The sequence below is a fragment of the Festucalex cinctus genome, chromosome 11 (genome assembly GCF_051991245.1).
Source record: "Festucalex cinctus isolate MCC-2025b chromosome 11, RoL_Fcin_1.0, whole genome shotgun sequence".
NCBI classification, from domain to species: Eukaryota; Metazoa; Chordata; class Actinopteri; order Syngnathiformes; family Syngnathidae; genus Festucalex; species Festucalex cinctus.
This window is the reverse complement of record NC_135421.1, coordinates 21,196,155-21,223,865: the sequence shown is the minus strand read 5'-3', so window position 1 is coordinate 21,223,865 and position 27,711 is coordinate 21,196,155. Positions and strand designations below refer to the sequence as shown.

General features: G+C 37.8%; 1 protein-coding gene across 6 annotated transcripts; it reads left to right on the top strand.

Annotated features, from left to right (window-relative positions):
* Window positions 1-2,873: 2,873 nt before the first annotated feature.
* Window positions 2,874-27,667, top strand: LOC144030843 (alsin-like). 6 transcript variants are annotated; one of them, XM_077537476.1, is made up of 41 exons: window positions 2,875-3,118; window positions 3,539-3,687; window positions 4,319-4,479; window positions 4,762-4,986; window positions 5,117-5,307; window positions 5,926-5,958; window positions 6,047-6,220; window positions 6,303-6,415; window positions 6,492-6,727; window positions 6,841-6,913; window positions 7,257-7,414; window positions 9,137-9,275; window positions 9,393-9,489; window positions 9,670-9,747; window positions 10,692-10,919; window positions 11,213-11,384; window positions 12,184-12,379; window positions 12,455-12,520; window positions 12,824-12,983; window positions 13,169-13,300; window positions 14,325-14,453; window positions 15,838-15,861; window positions 16,478-16,548; window positions 16,740-16,806; window positions 17,174-17,352; window positions 18,106-18,171; window positions 18,280-18,378; window positions 19,712-19,876; window positions 20,148-20,259; window positions 20,336-20,413; window positions 20,521-20,657; window positions 21,420-21,575; window positions 21,652-21,766; window positions 21,844-22,001; window positions 22,116-22,214; window positions 23,344-23,526; window positions 24,810-24,855; window positions 25,010-25,071; window positions 25,158-25,307; window positions 25,420-25,516; window positions 25,748-27,667. In XM_077537476.1, the coding sequence occupies exons 2-41, from the start codon at window positions 3,653-3,655 to the stop codon at window positions 25,784-25,786; spliced, it is 4,899 nt and encodes a 1,632-aa protein (XP_077393602.1). In that variant the 5' UTR covers window positions 2,875-3,118; window positions 3,539-3,652; the 3' UTR covers window positions 25,787-27,667. The 6 variants fall into 6 exon arrangements, with proteins under 6 accessions (XP_077393599.1, XP_077393602.1, XP_077393597.1 ...); XM_077537475.1 differs by having other exon boundaries at window positions 2,877-3,118; window positions 21,417-21,575; XM_077537473.1 differs by having other exon boundaries at window positions 2,874-3,118; window positions 25,420-27,667.
* The last annotated feature ends 44 nt before the right edge of the window (window positions 27,668-27,711 follow it).

Genomic DNA, 27,711 nt, shown 5'->3' with positions numbered 1-27,711 from the left:
CGTGTTAGTCATAAACATTGGATTTTGTATATAAAAGTACCATGCGGGTTTGGGCTTTAACTTCAACTGTGTGCTGTTAAAAAGAAGAAGAAGAAAAAAAGATACACACAAAGGGAAACGTGGAGGAAAAAGTGAATCCAGGAAGAGAGAGTCTGGCCAGTATATTTGACTTTTGGGGTCTGAGCATAACTCATGAATCATGGCTGCTGCTAACTTCTGTGGTGCAAATTGTTCTCATTTGTTTTTCTCGAGAAGCAAGCCAATATTGTAGCTCTGGCCTGATTTTTCAGTATGTTTATTATAGTGGTTATAGTTACAGGAATGACACCTCGTTACATTGCGAGCTTTTAGTTACGAGACGTGTATATGCAGTGGAAATGAGAACACTGCTCATAAACATACAGTATTTTTAAATTAACACCTCTCACAATTGAGCTTTATTATATATATTGGATCGAATTAGATCATGCAGTAGTGAACGCCAAGAGAAGAGTAAAAACACATAAACACAATGAACACCATCACACAAGAGCTGCTCATAAACCAACTCACCCACATAACAGGCCACCTCACCAGGCCCCGCCTCTTAAAGGCACATGCATGTACAATTTATAACATTAATTATTATTAAAGGCTGTGTTTTAATATGTTTAGATCTCTTTACCATAAATATTTATTTATTTATTGTATATGGTCTTTATTTAGCACAGACTTTTGCCTGTTGTGGGTAGGCCTGGACTTTATTCTGTTCAATGTACTGTACTGTAAACCTAACAAATCACTGTCGTTTAACTACCAGCTAGAGCAATTGCTTTGTTATAGATCAGCAAAGAGGATTTATTCATTCAACTTTGAACAATTATGTTTGACACGCCACACTACGTATGCAGACAGCAAACAATACAAGCATCAATCCTACATGGCGCCTGTGTGTTCTGGTACAAAATAAAAACAAAGGATGAGTGAACAGGTGACGGGAAAGAGCAACACCTGAGACGAGGGAGTGGATGCAAACCTGCTCTTCCAGACTGTTGGCTCTGAGCGAACTGCCACTTCTTGATGGTGTCAACAGTTCTTTAGTTGACAGTGCGCTTCGGGTTATTGCAACTGCAGTTCTCATGCACGTACAATAACCAACCGCTGAGTCATATCTGTTGAGTGAGACACCTCAATTGGATGAGCTGTACCAAAGTAATCTGTTATGAGTTATAATTAACGTTTAAAGAATTCATGTAATGTATTGTTTTCACACTTTAAAATGGGCTTTGAGATTCTTCCTCAAACTACAAAAAAGATAAACACCAGAAGCACAGTGAACATTCTGTCTGGTTCCAATTGGTTCCAATGTACAACCATGTTATATACTATTTTTCGAAGGCTGAACTTTACCAGCTACAGGATGTGTTATTCCAATGTTGCCGAGTGTTCACTAGCATACTGCTAAAGTTGTTATCTTGAGTTGTTCATAAAAAACTTCAGACTTACTGTTCAATGTTGCTCCGCCCTCACTTCACCAGAACTATCAGTGAGGGCGTTGCAACAAAGCAAGCGGCTACTCATTTTGGCCAATTTAGAAATTATGTTACTATATTAAGCAACTATTACATTTTGTCAATTCATGTAGTGGCTCTGTACACACACATGACATTAAAACAGGTCCATTTAACCCATTGTTGAGCACCTACAGCCTGCTCTCTTCTTAAATCGTACAAGTACAAAAAACATTTATGATTCATTGACTTTTTCCATTCCAAAGAGATGCCGTTGTTTTCACGGAAAGAGGTGAGATGTCTGTTCACCGTGTCCATGACAATGCCCCTGCTCACATTACCTTGAGCACCTGACAGTTCCTGGCTGAGAAGAACATTGCCACGCTTGAGCAACCTCCCAATCTGGTTGTTAGGTAGTTATCAAGGAGACAGAAGAATCCTTTCAGGACTAGTCCATGAAGGGGTGGCAGAGAAGGCGGGGAAAAGAATGCCAGGGAGGTTTTTTCGAAAGGAAAAACTTGTTTGGATTTGAAATAGGCCTACTGTATACATTTTGTGACACCTGCTTCGGATTTTTCTGACACGTCTCATAATATTACATTCATTTAGTAGAGTAAAAGTATTTTTTCTCTTGCTTCCAGGTTGTGATTGTAAATGAGGAAATGTTCTCAACTGACAAGTCCGAACACTGTCACGCATTTCTGATTTTCCGCAATGCAAATGTTTCCTTTACACGATGAAAACAAACAGCGTATCGTATTGCTTTTGCCTGTGACTAGCGTGCAAACCACTACCAGGCTGATTGTCATAGTAGTCAAATGACATTTCATCACATTTTGAAACCAAAATAATAATCACAAATCAAATTACAATGATCCAAAGTCCAATGATTTTCAATGAGCAGAGAATAATATTTAAAAAAAACAACAAAAAAAACATCTTAATGAATAACTGATTAGTTTATTGAGTTTAAAACAGAAATAAAACTGAAATACAAAACATGAAATATATATATATATATATATATATATATATATATATATATATATATATATATATATATATATATATACACACATATATATATATATATATATACACACATATATATATATATATATATATATATATATATATATATATATATATATATATACACACACACACACACACACACACACACATATCTATATATAAATATAGATGAATTATTTTTATTTGGATGTCAACAACTTTATATATTTTTAAACACATTTACCTTTTAATTTTAAGATTTCAAATTCATTTACAAACGACCTGGTTCATCTGTTTGTTTTATAAAATCCCACATGTCCCTCCAGCAAACGTTGTTTACCTTTAAAGTAACCTAATTTATAAGTGGCGACAGTAAAGTTTGACCCTAGCGGGTCGCCGTAGTAGCCTGTTGCTCCCAACAACAACATTGCTGAACTCAGCTGTCACAACTTCTGCCTTCGACTTCGCTGCACTGATTGACATTTGAACAACTAACTCTCCTCACCGGTTTTACAACCGCAGACACACACGCAACTACGCGGAGTTTATTTGTTTGTTTGTTTTTTTCTCATTACAAACCGCTGCAACCTTGTACCGAGTTCACTTGACAGTTGGTAAGTTTTCACCGTAGTTAGCTTAGCCTTGGTAGCATTGTGCTAGTCAAGTGTCGATATAATACTGAGCGAAACAAGGCTTGGTCTATAATGCAAAAGAACACTTAAGTAGACCAGTTAGCCTCACTTGGAAGATGTCCGTGTATATTTCAGCAAACATTTTTGAGAGTGTTTTTTTTTTTCTTTTTTCTTTTAGTCTTGCGTGTCAAAAGTGAGCAATGCACAGCATTTGCACCAAACATGCAGCAACTTGATGCATATTGGTGATAGTCCTGACATGTCAGTAATGGTAGTAGTATCCGTCTTATATAAAACCCCATGTTATCACACATCTTGTTTCGTAATGTGTTGTTTTCTGGCCATTTAAATCATTTTCTGTATGACATTATCTTTAAAAGCTGTACTGTGTCATTCCCATAGGCAATATACAGCTTCACACTGGCTGGCCATGATGCTGTTAAGACATGAAAGAGGATTTCCAACTTAAAACCAAAGACACTGCATGAAAGATGTCTTCCCTGTCCTTTGGAGTGGATGAATACTGAAGTGATGGAGAACAAACAACAGAGGTATGTGTACACCAAATGTATTATTTACTTGCCAAAGTTTATAAAATAAATAATAATCAATAACATAGATGGATGCCAATGATATTGCAATTATGTGCAAGAGCTGTGTTTACTCTGTATATTTTTGGGTTGAGAATTTGAGTTATGGGAGGAATGCATCTCTGAGTCAATGTACGCACAGCTGGAGACCTTTTATCAGGCAACAGCCCTGTGTTCAAAGATTCATGAATGAATTTGCACATTCTTTCAGTATTTACACAGGAAAGATAATGCTGGCGTTTTTATAAGTTTGCATTTTTCCCTCCAAACAATACACTTTTAGTCAGCTTCAACAGCCCCTAACTGCTTTTCTTACATAACTTCTAGTGGTTCTTGTCTTCTACTCCTAACACCACTTGACCTAACGCTTCCGTGTTACATAAAAGCACATGGCCAGAGTTAATCCTTTGAACTAAGGTATGCTGAGTTTGGAAATCTTGCGTCGCTGTTGTGCATTATGTTATCCAGTTCTTGTTGTTGAGTCATTTGCAGGTGTTGGCCTAATCCAATTACAATTGGATCAAAACAATTTTGTTCCCAAGGCTACTACGGTTTGTCAGGCATAATATATTAATACTAATTACATTTGTAGCCTTGCAGAAGAGTGTGCCGGCGCCCCTCCAAAGCGAGGACTGCTCCACATTTGGCAGTCAGGGGGACCGAGTGAGCCGCTTAGCCCAGAAAGGGTGCTTCTGTCGCAGTGTGTTTTGCAGGTGGCCCTGGGAGAACATCATGGACTCTTGCTGGCACAGGGTAAGATTATGTTCCGATGAGCTAAATTAAAATATCATGGAAAACATTATTTCATCTATCATATAACTTATACAACGATATGCATTAATCACGTAGGAAAACACTTTGCAGAAGACCAATTCCTACACGATTTCTATGTTCAAAAAGCAATTTTATTGTTTATTTTGTAAAGGAAAACTGTAAATTGACTTCTGTTGATTGTGGATCTCTTTATTACAAATCACTCATTTAAACACACAAAAATACTTTTTTAGATAAACTCACTTCTTCTTCTCCTCCAAGGTGGTCTCGTGTATTCTTTTGGAGAGCTGCTGTGGAGGGGGCTCAGCGTCCCGCCATCAGCTCCATTGTTGGAGGTCTCCCTGCGAGGGACGGCCGTGATCCATGTGGCCTGTGGTGGTTTTCATTGCGGAGCATTGAGTGAGCAGGGAGCCGTGTACATGTGGGGGGAGAACACTGCAGGACAATGTGGGCCAACTGAAGGGGATTCGGACTCAAACGTGACTGGTTAGACATCACCTAATTTAACAATTTTTTATTTTATATATATATTTTTTTGGAAGCATCAATCCTCTTCGCTCAAACTGTCTCAAATAGCATATTTGAGGCTCTGCGTTTGACTCCCATTTTGTTTTAGTTTCAGAACCATACCCGCTGGCTGTGGTGGACAGCGAGGTGGTTCCTCCCGTGACAGTTCGGATCGTGGATCTGGCCTGCGGACGGGAACACAGTCTGGCGTTGTCAGCCCAGAACGAGTTGTGGGCCTGGGGCAGTGGGTGCCAACTCGGTCTTGTCACAAGCAACTTCCCCGTGTGGAAACCACAAAAGGTCACTTGATGCAACACTACATTACAGATAGAAGAAGGATTTAAGCTTTTAAAGTTTTCACGTGACATGTATTTTCAAATAGTGTCCTTTTATATACTTAAATTATAAATGATACTTTATATTAAAAAAAGATACAATAAGGACATAAGTAGTGTTAAAAAGGCCACCTGGGGGCTGTGTCAAGGCCAGGCAGCAGCTAATCATATTGCAGTGGGAGTGTCCTGCCTAGAACTCATGTGGGATTGATGTAGTCATTATTTGCTCTTTGCAGACGATAAAGAATATTGTACAGTATGTGACTGTCGACAGTACGTGTTCCTGCATCGCTTATGTTCATATATTGGTTGGTACACAGCCACATAGATGCTAATCATTGCCTATGTTAGCATTAGCCTTAAGCTAGTGGACTAAATGCCAGCTATGTGGTTGTTTTAAATATATTGTTTATATTATAATTGTATTTCAAGCACACAATAGGCCGAACAACAGCTTGTGTCATATTTAAAGGCAGAAAACCTGCGCTAGCACAGGGAGAACAAGCAAATGGCATATAGGAAGTAAATAATAAATGATTAATAATGACATCATTGATGAAGTACATTTGTGCCTTTGGTCCAGGTGGAACACTTGTCAGGCCGGCATGTGATTCAGGTACATTCTCTCTTCCCTATAGCGTCATCTAAACTTTCAAAAGGAATCTTCAGGATGTTTCCAGTATTCTGGTTGTTATGTCTACCAGGTGGCTTGTGGGGCCTACCACAGCTTGGCTCTGGTCCGTTGTTTACATCTACAAAACACCAATACTCCGAAAGCACGAGAGAGGCGGCCATCGAAGTGGGACGAGACTTTTGCTGTTGAAGATGTGCACTACTGTCCACTTGGGGTGGAGCTAACCGAAAGCATGAGAGCAGAGGTTGAAACTGATCAAACACTTTATCCAAAAACCAGACACATGCAGAAGCATTCTGTGTTTTTTTTATTTTTTTTATTCTTAGACTTCAGCCAGAAGACACTCCAGACTACAACAAAGATTCCGGCCAGCTGGCATTGGACATGAATCTCAAGCTGATCTATGTCCATACTCCTACAGCATATCTGACAATAAAGAGTAAAGTATTTCAAAATGTTGCATTCCTGCTTCTTTCTCTCACCTATTTTTTTTCCACTTTTATTCCGCACCTTAGGAATGTTCCTCTGACGTTTACGGAGACTGAGCCTGATGAACACGCTGACCCGCTAACCCAGACGGACAGCTGCACTACATCATACCCGCTGCCAGCCTTGACAGATAAAAAGAAACCTGCTTTGCCTAATGAGCAGGAGTTTCACAACCTCCTCCAGAAACTCTCCGGTCACTCATTAGAGATGCAACGTAGCAGAAGGCTCGGAGATGCCGACTCACTGAGCAGTCACACCTCCGGTGGGTGGATCATAAAATATCAAATATCATATGAGTGATCTTTTTGTTGTTTGTTCTTTCTGGTTTGCTAACCTTCCTTCCATGCTATCTTTTTTTTCTTTTTTTTAATCCAGATGATAGTAATGTTTCCTCAACTCCTTCCAATGATCTGCTACACACAAGTTGCGAAAATGATTTGACATTTAGGTAAGATGTGAACAAATATGTTGTCATTTCAAAATCCAATAACAGCAAATTCAAACACAAATTTTCTCCAAGATTAACAAGATTTTAATACGTTTTGTTGTAAAATTTAAAACTATTCAAGTGTCTTAATGGAATTTCTTTGACATGTTTTTGTTGAGCTTTGTACAATTGGTTGTAAAATCTCTGTGTGTGAATATGTTGTTTTTAATTTTTCAACATGAAGCCTGTTTAGTTTTCCCAAGACATGTAGTGACTCAGATAGGTAACATTTCGAATGATGTGAAATATTTTTTGGATTGTATTTGTATTGCACAACATTCTTAACCTTCTCCCACTCCAACAGTGAAGTGGTCCGGTCCTCCTCTCTTGTGGCCTTGGAAGAGGGCCCCCTGTGGAAGAAAAAAGTCATGCTGGAGCACAAGAGCTCCAGTCTAACAGACATTAACCAGAAAGGCCAAACAGGAAGCAGGAGATTCTCCCTACCTGGAACACCCACCCATGGTAGGTAATCGTAAGAGCAACGTGATTAACAATTGAAAATAGCCATAGTTGTTGTTTGTAAATATTGTTCTTATTGTGGTGAAGATAAAGAAATTGTCAAAAGTTTTGTATGTTTTATGTGGATAAAACATGCCAACCAACATTCTGTCACATTGAGACAGTTCTCATTTTGTGGATACCCACAATAGTTTTTCAGTTCCTTGGTCTTTATTTATTTCTATCTTCTCTAGCTGTGGCCCCGAATAGATTTTAGGACAGTTCGCAGCTGTTGTAGAGAAGCAATGTCCCCTCGTGCCTCTGCCTGCAAATTGACCGATCAGTAGCCCCTGCAGGGTCGTGTGATTTAGCTTAGATATGAAGGTGAAGAGTTCAAATATCTTTAGTGAGTCCAATGTAGAGCTGCTGACCTGGGGTGGACCGAGAACACGCTGCACGGATTATGTCACTGAGCCGTCATGGGAAGACTTTGGTCGAATTTTGACTCCCTATTACTTCTGTTATGTTGTCGCTGTCCTCACATTCTTCACTGTAGGATCTGCGACATTGAGTGTGTGTGGCTTTTAAAGACAGATTAAAGGCTTATACAACAAAATAAGAGTTACTAATAATGTACAAGACTGGAGCAGCTGCATTGGAATTAGCAGGATTATCATCATAAGGGACATAGTAACTGCATAGCGACTACAAAATAAGAGTGACTCCACCAGGGGGCTGCAACCTGCAGCTCTGGAGCCACACGTGGCTCTTTGGTCACTCTCCTGTGCCCCACTGTTGAGCTCTTTAAAAAAAAAAAAGTAGAAATTATTGTTGTTGTTGTTATTATTATTATTATTATTATTATTATTATTAATATTTATTTTACTTTTGTAAAAACAATATTCTTTAAATGAAATGAATTAATGATTTATATAAACAGCAAATAATTAAAAAAATTCCAAATTTTTAAGTTGTCAGAAAGAGAGACGAAAGGTATAAATATATATATATATTTTTTAATTACCATAAAATGTCCATGAAATTCACAAAAATTATAATTAAATAAAAAAGGAGAAAAAAAAGTGTTTAAAGTCACCATAAAATGTCAAAAAACAAAAGGCAAAAATTACCATGAAATATCTTTTGAATTGCAAAAAAGTCAGAAATTTTATTTTAAAAAAAATAGGTAGGAAAAAAAACATTCAAAAAATAACAATAAAATGTCCACAAACAAAAGAAATCCCACGAATTGCCATAAAATGTCCACAAAATTGCATGAGAGTGCAAAGAATGTCAGAAATGTGACAGAAAGGCAGAAAAGTCTAAACATATATGAAAAATGAAGTCTGAAAAATAACAGCACCCTCCCAAAATAAATTTAGAAATAAATGAAAATAAATAAATAAAAATTAAAAAATCTGAAGACCAAAGTTAGAAGAATGAATGCTGCTGTCATATTTTTGTTATGGTGCAGCTCGTTTTACACACTGTTTCCTTCATTACAGTCTTCAAATGTTTTGTGCTGCCAGACACATTTTTGCTTATTTATTTGGCCTAAATGGCTCTTTCGATAGGAAAGGTTGCTGACCCTTGGACTAGACAAACTAAGCTTTGAGATTTTGCTTCGGCTTTTTTTTTTTTTTTTTTTTGTAATAGAAATATTCAAGTTATTCAATTAATCATTTCGGCCATAATAGCTTCTATTCTCCATTGGCTCACATGCTTTTTTTCCGCCCCTCCCTCTAGCAACCACAAGGCGACAACAACATTGTGGAAGCAAGCCATCTTCTTTGTCGGAGGATGGGTTTCCGTCCTTGGAGACGGAGGTGTGGAGCTGGGGCAGAGGGTCGGAGGGCCAACTGGGCCATGGAGATCAGCTGGCCAGGTCTGAGTAGTTGCACAGGGATCCGATTCAGAGCTGTGTCGAACACATTTCCTTTCAAAAAATAGCGATTCTGTCTAAGATGTATTCATTTAGCATTGTGTGTGTGTTCGTTCCCAGACTCCAGCCTCTTTGTATTAAGTGTCTGACAGGCGAGGAAGTGATCAAAGTCGCCGCAGGATCACACCATTCACTGGCTCTCACCGCTCGGTGCCAGGTAAGTGTCACACTCGGAAGCTTAACTAATGCTTTCTCGTCACCCGAAACCTTAACCTTAGCTGTCACAACTTCTTCTTCTTTTCCCCCTCTCTCACTTACACACAAAAATAAATGTTAAAACTAAAACATTCTTACACATTCTGTACAACATTGCATACCAAGCAAACTTGTATTGCAGGTCTACTCATGGGGCAGCAACATGTGTGGACAACTCGGTCACGTCAACAGTCCTGTTACTGTCCCGCAGCAGACTAAGGTATAATCAATATTTTTGATTTATTAGTCATGTTTGACGTCGTTTTTATATGCTGTTCTATTGCTATACATTTTTATTCATATGTGTTAAATGCATTTTATGTCTTCATTAATTTGTTTGTCTGCCTTGTTTATGAATTAATATTATATAATAATTACTATTAAATTATGCTTATTGGTGCAGTTTGTTAAGGGGAAGTTGAACCAAAAATTTTCTTTACAATATGTTCTATGCAACCCAATAGTCTAAACACGGTATTCTGATTAATATTGGGTTTGTGGAATATGACTTAAGTAGCAAAGTCCACCCATTTTTATCCATCTCAGGGAGCGGCCATTTTGTCACTTCCTGTTGATTGTAAAAGACATCATCATTGCTCAGAGAATGGCCAGTCACATCTCAACTTGGTCATGTGACATTCATTCCTAATCGCAAGTTGAGCTGTGATTGGTTGTTACCTGAGCCCTGAGCAACTGTGATGCCATTTTCAGTCGACAGCAAGTGGCAAAATGGCCGCCCACTGAGATGCCGTGTTTACGCTTGTGGGGGTGCTTAATGTATATTATTGTAAAGATCATTTTTGTGTTGACTTCACCTTTAATTAAATTAATTAGAGGACAAGTTCTTACATTTCTTCAAAGACATAAAAACAAAATCTTAATCTAAAGAGAAAGGAATGTATTTTTATTTTTTTGCAGGTGTTTGAAAGTCTTTGTCTTGTGATGTTAATGTATAAAAAAGGGTGGAAAAATGCTGCTTTTAAAAGAGCTAACAGCCGATTTATTGGTTGGTGCCTTATCTAGAGCTATTAAATAGTTGCACTATGATAATGCGTGTCCTTTGTCACAAGGGTAAACAGCAAATGTCCAAAATATGGATTAAACATGGAAGATACTAAATATGCATTTTTCTGTACTTCTTTGCCCCCGGGGTGGCCTCCGTAGCTGCCCGACGGTCTTCGTGCATGGGATGTGTCGGCGGGCCAGAGCCACTCCCTCCTCTTGGCTGACGGCGACGATGTCCAGCCCGTGCTGTTGTACTGCGGGCAACGGCAAGAGCCGAGGTCGAAGCAGAGTGAGACAAGCAGCCGGAGGACCCGGTCATGCCAGCGGTCACCCAACAGGGCTGAAAGTTACACAGTCCGACCCACGTTGATGCCTTTTTGCATGGAGGTGTGTGTGGGCCGATGGAAATGTGTTGGCCTGGAATGTGTGGTTGTTGGCAGGAATGGGGACTTTCTTGGCAGTGTTGTGGATTTTGAATTAGTGTTTTTTGTTTTTGTTTTTGTTTTTTTAAAGAAAAGCTTTTTGAAAGCACAGAACACTTTAATGCAAGTGTATGTGCATGTAACATCCATGTTATTTTCTTATTACAAGTGCAAATGCGCATAAAAGTACACATAAAACAAATTCTCTACACCAATTACCTTCCAGTTTGTTAATTAAGTTGATGTCTGTGTGCATAGATTGGTTACATCAGCAGCGTGTGCAGTGGTGGTCACAAATGTGCGCTGCTGGCCAACCACAACATCTCGGGTCTTATCTTGGCCGTCCACGAGCTGGCTTCCGTTGAGAGGAAGTTTTACTGCTGGTTGAGCAGCGTCAGGGAACTGCTTCTTATGCCCGTTTTCAACAAAGGTGAGTGAGTATTTATCAAATAAATTTGACTCAATTAAAGTGCGATATCCTTGACAAGAGCAGGAATGTTATTGAGACATCTGGGAACTGTTACATATGGGGGACCAAAACTGCTAAAATTAAAAATAAACAATGACTTAATAAATAAAAGTGGAAATAAAAACAGATATGAAAAATATAATTCAAAAATACAATTAAATACAAAAAATAAATATGAATTGAAATAAAAACTATGCCAAGAATACATGATGAAATAAATGCGAAATTAAATATATAAATAAATTAAATATCAATCAATAAATATGATATGCTTAGGTGCACCCCCTCATTTGAATAACATTTTGACCTGCAGCATGAAATAAATCATTGTGAGAGCAGAACGTTTTTATTTTTATTTTTATTGATTGATATTTAATGGTATTTATACATTTTGTATTTATTTTGGCATTTATTTTACATTTATTTTTATTTTTAGAATCTCATTTTTTTGTTTTTGTATGTATTTTTACTTTTATTTATTTAGGTATGTATGTGTGTATATATATATATATATATATATATATATATATATATATATATATAATTCCATTTATATTTATTTTGTTGGATTTATTTTTTTAATTAGATTTTTTATATCCGTATTTATTTTCACCTTTATTTTTTCTATTTATTGAATAATTCTTTATTTTTTAATTTTTGCCAGCAGTTCTGGTCCTCCATAGTTACAAGCCTAATGATGCTAACATATATCTTTGAATGCTGATGCTGTTATCTAAAACGTGTTCATGTTTCCCTGCAGAAAATGCACGTCCATCCCTCAGTGAGCCTTGCACTCGTCTCTTCCTCACCCTCTACAAAACTTTTGTTCGTCTGAGCATCCTCATTGGTCAACACTCGACGTCGCTCACCCATTTCTTGCACAACGTGCTACGTCGAGATGTCGCTGCCCTTCACCTGCTCACGCACACTCAGCACTTCCTTGACATTTATACCGAGTAAGGTCCACTTCTAGATGCTTATTGCATTGTGGAGTTTTATTGACTATGCTAATTTTGTCTGTTTCCATGTAGGTATTGCAGCACTGTAGGGGACTTCCAGGTCATGGGTGGATTTCAGTTGCTTCATAAACTCTCACTGTAATTTTCTTTATTTGATTATGATTGGGGTGTCATATTTGTTAATATGTAGGGATGGTTGGTTGCATTTAATTTGGTGTATACATCTTAACGTCAAATTGCGACCCACGTGAGGATGGGCAGTTCAGATGATGGATGAATTTGAAATGTCCTAGAAGAGAATTTGGTGGGTTCAGTTAGACTGGATTTGATTTAAAAAAAAATCTTGATTTTTTGACACCTCTTGATTCTTTGTAATTATTAACAAATACACACATATTTGCCATAACACACTTTGTGTGTCTCTGTGTGTATGTTGTCCAGTGAGTGTTTAGGTTCTAAGCAGACCAAACTTGCCCAACTTTCTGAACTGGACCCATCAGTAAGTGGCGATGCCGATCTGGGTTCCTTGTTGTACTGGCCTACGCAGCAGCTCCTGCAGTACAGTCGAGTCCTGCTCACACTGGAATCCTGCTATGACGTGGTGAGGCCAACATTTTGCTGTCACACATCGATATCAAGTCAAATGTGTTGATGCCGGTTTGCTTGATAAACATGATCTTTCCTGTCTGATCAAGAATAACACGATTAACATCAGACTCACTTTTTCTATGGTACACATTTTGACATGTAAGCAACTATCAACTGTCTTTTTTTATTGCCCCCTAGCTTACAGCAGAGTATCAGTCCCTCCATCAGAGCGGTATGCAGTACGAGCAGCTCTCTGCGACACTACTGAGGAGGAAGAAGGAGGCTGAAGCCACTTTCCTCTTTTGGAAGACTCACTCTGGGAAAAACATGGTGAGTGCAACCTGTCATTGTTGTGACCTGTTGCAATTTGTCATTTTGAAATAATTGGTAGTGCGAGAAAACTTGATAATTTCATATACTTAGTGGTCGCTTGCATAAGATAATGCTCAGTTTTGACTGACAGCCAAAGATTAACTAGTTAATTACTATTGGAGAAGGGTGTTAATTTTATGGTGTCAGTTGCATCCTCCTTTAACTAGCAGTGTCTTAAAAGGGTGTGACTGTCAACCAGTTTTATTGCACTGGTGTCACATGTCTGAAGTGAAATGAACATTATTAACCTTTTCAAATCATTATTTTCACAAATGACACTAGAAAATGCAATTTCTGGAGAAATTGCATGTGAAAGCTGTATGGCTGATTGAAAACCTGTGGAACGATTAGGAATAATATTGAATGATATTGAATGACCTGGAATGCTATAAAATGACCTAGAATGATCTGAACATGCTACATTTGGAATGGTTTGAATTCATACAGAAATCTAGAAGCAGTTGAAGAAAGAAAAATAGCAAAAAAATAAATTAGAAAGAAAGAAACAAGTAAACAAGGAAGAAATCAAGTAAACAATGGAGGAAGGAGCAAGTAAGCAATAAAGTAAGGAGCGTAGAATCGAGTAGCAATGGCGTAAGGAATGACAAATTGAATAAGCAAGAGTATTAAAGCTTGAGGAATCGAGTAAGCATTGGAGTAAGGGTCACTCTGTTGAAAGCAAGTCACTTCCTGTTGAAATTTGGTCACTTCCTGTTGAAATTAGGTCACTTCGGGCTCACTTCCTGTTGATACGGGTCACTTTCTGTTGAAATCGGGTCATTCCTGTTGATTTTAGGTTACTTCCGGGTCACTTCCTGTTGAAATCAGGGCACTTCCTGTTGATTTTAGGCCACTTCCGGGTCACTTCCTGTTGAAAACAGGTCACTTCCTGTTGATATTAGATCACTTCTGTGATTGATGCTTAACGATGGCAGAGAAGTCAAGCTTTCAACAGTGAACATGAACACACATGTGATTTCAGGAGGTTCTGCGTCTCCCGCAGCGTCGCGTGTTATGTGAAAGCAGCAACCGAACTCTGACCCTGCAGGGCGCCGGGCGCTTCTCCAACCACTGGTTCATACTGTTCAACGATGCGCTGGTTCACATACAGGTATACATGCAAGCAAAAGTACGTGACATACCTGAGTAAGTCTTTGGCATACAGCCTAAACACCCTGCAGACTGAAATGTATCCTGAGAAAAACAGCCCTGTTCCAATTTCACAAAGGTGGGTGGCATTCCAAACATTCGCAAAAGTTAGAACCTGGCACGCAAGGGAAAGTGCACAGTGATTCTCACGGTGTATAGTGAAACAGTCACTGCCCAAATGTAATTTATTTGTTTCTAAGTTAAATTCAATACATTTGGATTTAATCTGTAGAAGTTGTTTTTTTTAAACGTTTTGTTTTAGATATCATTTTTCTTCACTTAAAGAACACTCGGGTCTATACAGTAGGTTTTACTTGGTGTCAAAAGTTTTTGTTTTGTTGGAAGGTTGCAATAGAACACATTGTCTTTAATAAAGTTATTCATATGAGGTATGCAGTACAATATAAAACACGATGCATTATGTCAAATATGTTAATAATTGAATTAGGTGTTGTTTTAAGTCTCGGAGTATCTGCATCATCTTCTGATGCTTAGCAGGGCTGTATGAAATTAAGAAATGAATTGAGATTGACTTCGAAATTCCAATTCAATTCTTGAATTGGAATTGAGGTGGCAAAGAGTAAGCAGAATTTCAAGGACATTGAATTGAAATTCTCCGAAATTTAAAGAAATTCATGATGCACAATTTTAAGTGAATTTAACAATTAAACTTTACAGTATTTTTACAACAAATTTCATAGACTTATAATACTTAAATATAGTAAATGGTCAAGTGTAGTAATTGATTTGTGTTAATAACATATTAATACCTACTCAGATAAAACAGATCATTAGAATTGTAAAAACTTTGACATTGTTTGGTATGATTCTAGAACAGCACTTCATTTCCCACAGTACCTTGCTTTAGCAAAGTCTTTAAAATGGCTGCCAGAACATTTTGTTTAGAGCACACTAGTGAAATACACTGTCATATTTTCGGATATGTGATGAGAATGAGTTTCTCAATTCAATTGCATTGAATTCAATCCAAATACAATTCAACATCCTGTCGGGTGGAGTTACTTCAAATTGGGAATATAGGGGGAACGTTACCATATTTCATTGAGTCTAACTTCTATACTACATTATGATAGAGACTCACCAAAAAAAATCACCATTGCAAGTCATTTGAATCTTACAGAAGTAATTAAGCTCAATATTTAGTGTATATTTGTATTCAGTATTTATTGAGACACACCTGTCGATTATTGAATGATGCCCTTTAGGCGCATAGTACAGTTAGTTGTAGTGTTATTTGAAGTGGATTTTGAAATTACCTTGTGCCTCAACCACACGTGTTAATGCAATCCAATGTCATCCGTTCCAATTTCTTTTCACCCACTCAGCGCGCCGCTCCTCCTAAGATCCTCGTAAGTATTACAGTATGCGCTAGCAGTTCATCAAGCTCTGTGCTACAGCAGCATGGGTGGGCTGGTCTGTGCGCAGTATTCACACAGGATGTGGGTCAGGTATCTTAAAACAGGACTGTATATAATGTTCAATGGAGTGTTCAGTACAAATTTAAATAAAAAATGTCTTTGAATGTTGTTTAGCATAACATTATATTTACTACACAATATAAAAAGATCCAAAATTAGAGTTATACAAAATTACTAAAAACTAAAAAAGGTGAATTTTGTATTTATGATGATGAAAATATTTTGGATTTGGTTGGTAATGCAACAAACTGAATTCACATTTTACATTTCATACGTCCTGGATTGAGATTAGTTTTGTGCATGAAACCCAGGTGACAAGCCTGGAGTGTTTGCATTAGAGGTGCCTATACGTACGTTTTTGGATACTGTAACACAAAGTCTGTCAGAGCTCTTAAACTCACCGCTGCAGTGTGGCTGGCAAACTTCAAGTGCAATTTATTTTTTTCTCAATCCTGGAGTAGACTTCCTTGTCTTGTGGATTTCTCCCAAATGAGGAAATACAATGTACAAATTCATCATGAAAACTAACCCATATGTCTCTATCCAGTTCTCCACTCATCGCGTCTATCCTGTCAACCTTTTGTGGGTAAAGCCACTTCCTGAAAACAACAGTGGGTGGTAAGGTTAATAATTTAATTTATATGTTGTTATATGGATGTTAACTTTGTAGACGAAAACCTTTATAGACAGTTGATTGATGTCACCCATTAGTGAGCAGTATGGATTAATTTCAGTATAGTATACACAGTAGGTTCAGACAGCACCTTCAAAATAATTATGGAAAATGTTCTATCATGATTTGATTTCAGCTATGCCATCAAAATGTCATGCCCAGAAGAGACCTTCATTCTGGCGGCCGCAACACCACAAGAGAAGGTATGTATATATTTTTTTTCCATGTCTCACATAATGGAATGCAGGCTTTGATAAATGAGCCTTATTACTAATTGCCAGTAAACATCACATGACATACACAGTTGTACATACAAATATGACCAATATGAGCTTGTTGTTGCATGAAAACTAGCGCACAATTGCCTTGTTTATGTCGGAATGTTATATTGTCTTAAACGTATAGTTGTTTCCGATATATACATTTGAATCACGTCAATCAGTTAATGCTCAGGCTCATTCGAGAAAAGGCTCATTCACTCCCAAGCAAGGTTAAAAAAAATAAACCTTTGTCTCATATCACTCAACATGTGTTTTTTTTTTTTGGATTGTTTTTGGACGCACCGTGTAGAACAAGTGGCTGCATTTTCTTAATCAAGAGGTGGACCGGGTGCTGAGTGGCGGAGGTCAGGGTTCATCGCCAGGAATAACAGCAATGTCCCGCACGGCCTCCTATACATTCACGGGAGAGGGACGATTCAAGGACGCACAGTATACTGGGAGCTGGCTGGCTGGACGAGTTCATGGCAGGTCAGAGATTCGTATTTGTGGTGTGTATTTTTAATTTTTTATACAATTTATTTATTTATTTATTTTTCTTGAGAGCTCAGTATTATTCATTCGCTGGGGTTAGGTTTTAAAGCTTTAAAACACCTCACCACACAATTGATACACTTCTCATTGAGGCATTTACATTCTCTCACATTTCTCTCTTGCTTAAACATTCTCAATGTTCAAACATTCATAAATTTTATAAAATAAGTACAATACTGTAAAAAAAAAAAATGCATGCAAAATTGCACTAAATAAAATCCACGATACCACGAGGCCGTGAAAACTTAACCGCGTTATAGTGAGGGAACACTGTACTTCAGAATTTTGTCACATTGGTGAAGTTCAGAATGCCAGGAGACCAGAGGAAAGATCAAAGGAAAGAGAGATGAAGCAAAGTGAAATCCAGCACCAACCAGACACCACCTGCCATCCATCGGGTTACAAAATCATAATCTTTCACCAACCCCAGAAACCTCTACATTCCAACAGATTAGAGAGCTCTCAAGAGACCAGAGAAAAAACTGAAGGAAGGAAGGGAGGAGGGAAGTAGGGTATTTGAGACATTCAGCTAAGGAGAGGTTTGGTCACTAAAATTTAATTTACTTACATTGTTTAAGTGACACAATTTCATCTGGATGCATTAGAAGCATCTACCTGGAAATCGCAGCTGAGATGGCCTGAAGTCAAGGGGAAAAAAGCTTTTTAAAAATATATATTGTGTATTTACAGAGGAACAATGAGATGGCAGGATGGACGTACCTACACTGGGAACTTCAAAAATGGACTGGAGGATGGGCAAGTACATTATTAGCGTTGAAGTAATGTGAAATGGCCCTGTAGGCTTCTCTCATAGTCCATCATAGTCCATAGTCATAGTCCATAGTCCGCCATTTGTCCCTCCAGCTATGGCGAGTGCATGATTCCTGACAAGCTGCTGAATAAAGCAGGCTGCTATCAGGGACACTGGCGGGATGGCAAGATACACGGCTTTGGCATCTACAGGTCAGTTTCTTGTTGATTGATTGATTGATTGATTGGGTTTAATGAACATCACAAGTATCAAATACAAGTCGTAAAAGAAAAATAAATTGTCAATAGTATCATAATTTACATGTTCAAAAGGAGTAGGAAGAAGTACAAAAACGTATCTAGTCCTATACTAAAGTTGTTCTTACTAACATAAAAGTTAAACAATAGAAAATAAACAAAACATGATAATGTTCAACTATTGGATGGCAGTGCACATTTTTGATAACTACACTGTGTTCCAACTATGTTTTGCATTTGCATTATTAGGGTTGGAACACCCATGGAACTAGGGGCGTGGAAACCAAATAAAAAGAGAGGGTGAAGAGGGGATTTTTTTTCTGCAGACTGCAGTAGTGAATTGTATCAGTCAGTTCCTCTCCTCTCTCCTCACGAGCTTTGAACTGTCTTCTCTGCTTTTTTGTCATGTTTAATAAATGTCAAACAGGTCTGGCAGGGCTGACTGGTCAAATTCAGATAAAAGCATAAAATTCTATGTCAAACTTATTGCATGTATATTGTGCAGCCCTAATAAACACACAAAATTATTTACTTTTATACCTGATTTACATATTTTTCTATTATCTTTTTCAACCTCTAACAGTAATTGATTCACATTTTTTTCAGTTCAATTTCATAACTATTCCACAAATTAACCCCTTTAACAGAAACACACATTTGCTTTGTTTGTTCTTATCCTTGTTTATTTATTTTATTTTTTTTAAAGTCACTTGTGCACTGTAACTCATAGCAACAGTCCTCTTTGATTTCGAATAACTTCTGAATACTGTGGCAAAGTTGGTTATTGTTATACTTTGTACTTTATTTGAGATGTTTTAAATTCGACAAGGTGATAGAATTTGAGACTATTTAATGAATGAATAACGTATTTGTTGGTTCTATATAATGTGAGCGATTAATTGTTCATATGGCTCTTTTTTTTTTGTCATTTAAAGACAGATTGTGCGTTAGTTCTGTATATATTTCCCCATATTTAGACACAATAAATCAGGTATGGCAAAAATAATGTACAATATGATGTATATAATGATTTCTTATTCAGAATATCTTTGGTTTCATACAAGATACTTAGGGTTGTATATAAAGTTGTGTCGTCAGCAAATAGGACTTTTTTCATATTTTTGGATATACAGCACTGTTTACTGTTGTAAAGCCATGGAGGTGATCCCCATTTAGCACTCTTTGTATTGCTTTTTGCCAGTCCAATTTAAAAAATGAAATAAAGCACTATGATGCATAGTTGTATCTTTGTTTGGATTATTGTTGGATTTTTTATTTTTTTTTAAAGGTATGCAACTGGTGAGGTATACGAGGGCTGCTTCAATGACGGCCAGCGTCACGGCTACGGCATGTTGCGCTCAGGCAAGATGGACAAGACTTCTTCGGGCGTGTTTATTGGCCAGTGGGTGTGCGACAAGAGGACTGGATACGGCGTCTACGACGACATCACCAGGTCTGATGTGCAGCTCCATGTCTAGATGTTTGCATACCGGATTTTGACACGTCACAAATAATTTGGAGTTAGTGGCAATCTTGTATGAAACGTAATAGCGTAATAGGCATGTTTAAAAAAAACAGGGCCCGGTGCAAGTAAAATTGATATCATGGTATGAATTGAATCCCTTTTCCTCAATAGTTTATCTTCCAATATAAAGTGTCAAAATAATTGCAATTATATTGATGTCAACATATGACCCCTTGCTTTTTTCCTTCATTTCTTGTAGAGGTGAGAAGTACATGGGAATGTGGCTGGACGACGAGAGGCACGGGAGCGCCGTGGTCGTAACTCAGCATGGCGTTTACTATGAAGGGAGCTTCAGGGAAAACAAGATGAGTGTAAGTGTCCAATTCGGACTGAGTTTTACTCTGACCAATGCGTCGTTTTGATGACACGGCGCGGGCGTCCGCTCAGGGTCCCGGTTTGCTGGTATCGGACGACGACACGGCTTTCCATGGGGAGTTCTCCGAGGACTGGACTGCCAACGGGAAGGTTAGAAGACATCACTTTACTTTTGTCAAATGCTTGCACTACTTGGGTCTGACTTTTGACAGGTGCTTGTCAGTTTTTCATTCAGTTATTCATTCTTTTGCTCTCAGGGTGTTTTGTCGCTTGCAAATGGTGACACTTTAGAGGGCCATTTCAGTGGGGAGTGGAGCGCAGGCCTGAAAGTGGATGGAGTTTATACAAAACTTGCCGCTGATGAGATTGAAGACAAGGACAGAAAGAACTTGATGTGAGTGTTTTGTTGCAATTTTATTAGATTTAATGTACGACATGTCAGCCAGTCTAATTTCAAATCATCTTTCACCATTGACATGAGTGTAAAGGCTGTTGACCATGATTGGTCGTTACCTACTTCCTTAGCACAAATTATGTCATCATCAGTCAACAGCAAGTAGAAAATTTAGTTTTTAAAGGTATTAATTGTACATGAAAAAATAGACATTAGCAAATTCATTCTGGACAAAATATTTACTTTTCACTGCTAAAAATTATTTTATGACTCAAGTATCCATTTAACTACAAATGTCGCGATACTTACGTAGGAGTATCCATAATCTGTTGGGAGACAAAGTATCACGATATATCGTTACACTCCTACCACATACACACACATACAAAACCTCAAAATCTCAGGGACACTTTGTCCGATTTTCAAAATAATTGCTGCGTTGTACAGATTTTTATTTTGATTTTTTAAAACCAAGTTGCGAAAGACTCATAAGTCACCTCACTCATATCTCAAGGCACCAATGTAGTTCTATTGCGCATTACTTACAAGTAAAAACATAAACCAACCAGGAGATTTTGATGTTTACATGCAAACATACTAGTCATGTTTTGTAATGCTAGGTCTTATTTGAACTGGAGAGCAAATAGGAGCATTGTGACTTCAGGCCACTTGGTGGCAGTACTGCACTCCCAAGTGGCTCTTTTACTAGCCAGCATCAATATAAAAAAAATTAATAATTTCTGTTGCATCCACACGTAGCAGGTTGGGCCAGTACGTCGTGGCCGCAGATGTGCGTTGGGTGTGCGTTTTCGACGAATGCTGGAGGCGACTGGGCTCCGACGTTGCCGGCAGAGGAGAGAGGACAACAGCCTGGGAGAACATTGCCGTTTACATTTCAAGTGCACGTCGACGACACAGGTGGAGACACAATACAAACGCAGATTAATATTTTATATTGAAGTTTTTTGTTGTATTTCTTTGTTGCTTTGTGAAGCCCGGACCTCAGCAGGTCTCAGAGTAAAGTGCTGGAGTGTTTGGAGTGTATCCCTCACCACGCGGACTCTGTCACCACCACGAGTTACGACAACATACGAAAATACCTCACTAAGGTTGTTTTAATTATGTGCAAGGCATACGCGTGTAACGTGTGAGCTTCTTTTTTAGTGCTTTTTTGTGTGCGCTCCAGGCATGTGAGACGCCGTTCCACCCTCTGGGCTGGCTGGTGGAGACGCTGGTGACCGTCTACAGGATGACCTACCTGGGCGTGGAGTCAAACCATCGGCTGCTCAGGGAGGCCGTGAAGGAGGTGCAGGCCTACATCAAACACTTGTACGACATCGTCAGGTAGCCTCATCATCCTGTTTTATAAAATGTTTTTGAGCTTCACATAACAGATGATGTTTCACTGCACGTCGATAGTGCAATACTTGTAATCGTCACGTTGCTTTTGTATTTCAGGTTCCTGTTTCCTGGGTTACCAGATGATGGCAGTGTCCTACCAGATACTCCCATTTCTCCATGTAGGATCAGATACAGCTCATTTTCGGAAGAGCCAAGGTGGGTCATGCAGGGCCGTTTCTAGCTTCATGGGGGCCCTATGGCGTCCTTGGAAGTTCAGATGATCTTCCTGGCTCATTATCTGGAGCTCCAAAATATTTTAGAAGTGCTCCTAGAAGACAAACCTCCTTAGGTTATCAAGTAAATAGATCATGAGTGAATATTCCTTTTTTTTTTTTTTTTTTTTCTTTTATTTTAATTACAGTAATATTGCAGTAATACATCCACCCATCCATTGTCTTAACCGCTTGAAGTAATACAGAATATTAATTAAAATTAATCTGTTTTTATATTAAATATGGTGATGTACATTGTTTGTACTCAATTACAAATTTGTCACTTTTAAGCATTTTCTCCAATAATTTACATATTATACTAGTTGGACTAGGGGCTGGCCAAGAGAAAGTTAACATCTATAAATAAATGCCCGACGCTAGTGAGTTGGCTAACAAGACAAATAAACTTGCTAAAAATAAAAAATGGAGTTTCACCTCCAACTATCCATCACCAACAAGTCCCTTACCTTTCTCCTTTGACTGTTTATCATCTTCAGTTTTCTTTTTCTTCCGTTTTTCTGCGCCACTGAGATAGCTTCTTTTTGATTCATCTATTTTTTTTTTGTGTCCGTTTTATTTAGTAGTACTCTCGCTAACGGTAAGGGTCGATGGGTAGCTGTCAATCATTCTCACACAGTGACGTAGTGTCACAAACTGACACAAAAACACCAACATCACAGTTTATTTTATTTATGTCCCATGTTTGTTTTTGAATCAGAAATAGGATGTAATAAACAAATATTAGACACAGAATAACGACAGGACATTTTAATCATCCTCAGATAAGACTACACATAGAGCTTGGGGGCCCCCTGGTGGCTTGGGGGCCCTAGGCAGCCGCCTACTTCGCCTATAGCCAAAAACGGCTATGGGTGGGTGTAACCATGATGACCACACATGCATGCGCGTATGACAGCCGGCAATATTTGGCTCCAAATGTTTTTTATTTACAGGCCCGGTTTATTTATAAATTTGCATCTAAACAAGAGTAGCCTTGTTATGTTGCGGCATGTGCTCCAAAATTGTTAACATGTGTCCATGTGAAGCCCTGACTCCTGGTTCTCCTCCATCAGCTTTGTCTCTGTCGTGAGCTGCTCCACTCTGCTCCTCCCACTGCTGCTCCCTCAACTCTATCAACCTCTCTTCGTGTTGTACTGCCTTCACGACGAGCAACAGGAGGCGCAGTACTGGGAGCACATCATCAGGCTCAACAAGCAGCCCGATCAGTCCCTGCTCAGCTTCCTGGGCGTTCAGCAGTGAGTGTTCAGCAACGTATATTGGTTGTAACCGATGATTGAACTTGTGGGTTGCGACTTTTTTTAGTGTCATTTTGCATACATGTACATTTTCACCGACCCGCTCGCTCTTAAGAATTTGAATGACATTTCATGATGCATTTCATGCTGACAGCACCTGCAGCATGAAATAAATATAAGCACAGTCTTTTTATTTATTGATTGACATTTGTTTCTATTTATATATTTATTTTTTAATTTATTTTTATACTTCATCCATCCATCCATTTTCTTAACTGCTTACTCCTCACAAGGGTCGCGGGGGTGCTGGAGTCTATTCCATCTGGCTTCAGGCAGTAGGAATACTGGTACACCCTGAACTGGTTGCCATCCAATTGCAGTATTGTTATACTTATTTGTGTTTTATTGAATCTTGTTTTTTATTTTTGTATTTATTTTTACTTTATTTATTTATGTACAGTACAGGTATATTTGTTTTTGTTACCATTTATATTTATTTTTAGTATTTAATTTATGAAATATATTTTTTTATATATCCGTTTTTATTTTCACTTTTATATAATTATTTATTTATTTTATATTTTGGCATTTTTGGTCCACATATGTATTATTAAATGCCAATTAGCCTGTGCTAAATTTTTAGCAATCACGATTAGATTACAACTTCAGGTAAACAAACACTAGCTACCATTTAGTTCACACATCCATCATTATATCTACAATAAACACGTAACAGTGCCTTAAAAGTCATTAACAGACGATGCTTCAACATTATTCCATGAGTAAACAAGAGTAGAGCTAGCGCCAGCAGTTGGGCTACACGAGGTCAATAACTTCCTGTTCCTCTCTTCTTCTGGGCATGTTTAGTACATGACTGCCATCTACTGGTTAAGTGATTAACACCTAAAACCGAGTGGCATGTTATATTTTTGGAATAATTACAGTACAGCCCAAGTGCTTTTTAGGACGTTCAGGACTCACTTTCCTGTGTTTTGGGGAAGCTCAATGTGCTGTATTGTCTTTCATAAAAAGCCATTTATGAATAAGTCAGTGAATGTTTTTAAGCAAAAAAATAACATCTGGCATTCGGCCACTAGATGGTGCACTAATAGAAGAAATAAAGGTAAGATGCAGACGCAACGGGAACGTAAAAGTGCCATGATAATACACAAATGGTAAAATTAATTAAATTTAAGTTAAAATTCTTTGATTGGATCTCATTAGCAGTGCATGTGTACTGTACATATATGGTGTATTATTGTCTTTTTCTTGATAACTTACAGAAAGTTCTGGCCAAAGTGGATGTCTGTTCTTGGGGAGAAAAAACAGGTCAGTTGTTCGTTATGACATGACCAAATCCTTTTCCTAAGTTGGATAATTTATACTTTATAACAGCTGACTGTCCATGCACATGTCTGTAAATTATTTTAGAAAATGCACATCTTCAGAATCAAAAGATTGTGGGTTTCATTTCACCTTCCAGATTGTATCCAGCAGCAAAGACGTCAGCTTTGGCGGCGCTGTCGAGACACTCCAGCAAATCAGGTCGCTTTTATTTGCCTCTTAAATTGGGCACATGTTCACCAAAATTTGATGCTAACTGGCAATTTATGTCTCTGACATGCTCGCAGCACCACTTTCACTCCCTCGGATAAACTCCTGGTCATCCAGAACACTTTTGAGGAGTTGACCCAGGAAATCAAACCCATGCAGGACGGCGACTTCCTGTGGTGCATGGACGACCTGCTCCCTCTCTTCCTTTACATCGTGCTCAGGGCCAGGTACACACAAGAAATTGCTGTGTTGTCTTAACACATTTATGTGCTCCTGTCAATAGTTTTTATTTAATTTTTTTGCTTTTATATCAGTCATCGTGTATATTCTGTTCATTAGAATCCGAAACCTGGGAGCTGAAGTGAGTCTGATAGAAGACTTGATGGATCCCAACGTTCAGCATGGAGAGCTGGGACTGATGTTTACCACTTTGAAGGTGAGCAACAACTTCGTTATGTTCTACAGGTCTGGAGGCAACACGACGCCATCTTGGTGGAGACAGATGAGTCAGAGGAGGAGTTTAAAGTAGTGCGATGGCGCTGCTCCTTTTGAATAATGGGAGATTACAGTACCATGATGAGTGGCCAGGCAAATCATTGAAAATAAATTATTTCATAATAATAAATGACATAATTAGAATGTAATGTGACATTTGTGCATGTGGCAGGCCTGCTACATGCAGATCCAGCTGGAGTCAACAATCTAGCGGTAAACAAGACCGGTTCAAGCTACCATCCAGTACTACTAGCAAGTATGTTTCTACACTTATCACGGGACTTTCTCCACTTTCATAATTCATTTTTTAAAACAAAGGGATCTTATTGTAGCTCTTGCTTGAACACAGATACATATACGCGCACAAACGTCTCAGGGATTTCACGTGCAGATGTTACATTCTTTGTTTTTTTTTTTGTTTTTTTTTATGAATGGGAGAAAGACAAAAATACCATTACTACTGATGATTTCATTTTTGTGCATGTTGTAGCAGTCAACATATATAATTTTTTAAGAATTTCACTGGTTGCAAACTAGATGGAAACTATCGCCACTGTTGGAATTCTGGAATTCTCGCATATCCAAAAAATCACTCATTTTTGAGGAGTTAAAAAAATAATAATAAAATGAAAAATAAACACTACCTTGATATACTTTAACAATCAACACCAGCAAAAAGCCTCGAATACTTCACAAAAGTGGTTGCATCCTCCATTTATAACAAATGTATATAACCAAACGATTTTCATTCGATATTCTAAAAAAATAAAAAAAATAAAAATCCAGAGTTTCAATCTTGAGGAGACAGAAGGACGCTTGGCTCCCGCAGGGTGAAGGAAGAGGCGTAGTTTTATAACACTTCCCAGAGTTTGAGAAGTAATGGATCATGTTCTTAAGCTATTTCCAACACTATAAATTGGTTAATTTGTAAATAAACAAATAAATGAGAACTTGGGGACAGACCAATAATATTAAAAAAAAATATGTAATGACCATATTTGGACATACGAGCTTTCCATACGACAGCGACGACGTACAGGTGCATCTCAATAAATTGTATCGTAGAAAAGTGCATTTATTTCAGTTGATCAATTTAAAAAGTTACTTCTTTTTTTTTATCAATTCATTAAACACAAAAATGGAAAATCCTTTTCAGAATGCTATTTTCTACATAAAAAAAATAGTTGTTCTTATATTGTAATTCCTCACAAGTTGGTGAATTTAACTTTTTGGATTGAACAACTGCCATAAATTGCGTTTTCCACAATATTCCAAATTATTGGGGAATAAGCAGAGCATAAAGCTATAAATGCTGACAAAGGGAAATAAATCTCTCATTCGCTATAATCCTCTTTCAGGTTTTAATTAGTGATGATTCTATGAACTGTCGGTTGAACGCATTTCATGCATTTTTTTTGTGTGTCGCTATCTTTTCATGAACTACTACTTGCGCTTATGCTAATGAACAAAATCAGCACTTTTTCCACTGCATTAACGTGCAATTATCTTTTGTTGCACAACTTATGAGGTGCATCAAAACCAGTATTTACCAAGTATGTATCACATTTCACTGTTGAATGTATAATATTTTAATACTGTACATGCAAATAATCTCCTGTATACGTAGAATGTCTTTTTGCTCTTGTACATTGTATGTTTTGATTTGTGCACTTACTCAGTTTTGCAAACACAAAAAAAATACATTCCAGGGATCTTCTGTACTTGAATGCACTGTCATATATCACACCTATCACCCTCACATTCACAATTTAAAAAGTTCACACATTCATTTCAAATGTGCTACTGTACAGTATTCATCGGATTATTTTTTAGCATATTGTCATAGAAAATGTAAAGACAACAATCGATTGTCACTAGAGAAATAAAGAATAATCTTGTATTTGTCAAAAAATGTCCTAAATGAACAATGAATAGGATTTATACTATATTTGAGATGATTATTTTTTGTAAAAGCAGATTTAACAATGTATGGTATTTGTAATGTTGCTAAAGCACACTAACACTTTTGACATATCAAATGTGAGGCTTGTGATTGACAACATTAATTAAATGATTCATGTGATTTTTGCAATTATGTCTACATTGTTTTTTTCCCCCCTTTATATTATAATATCC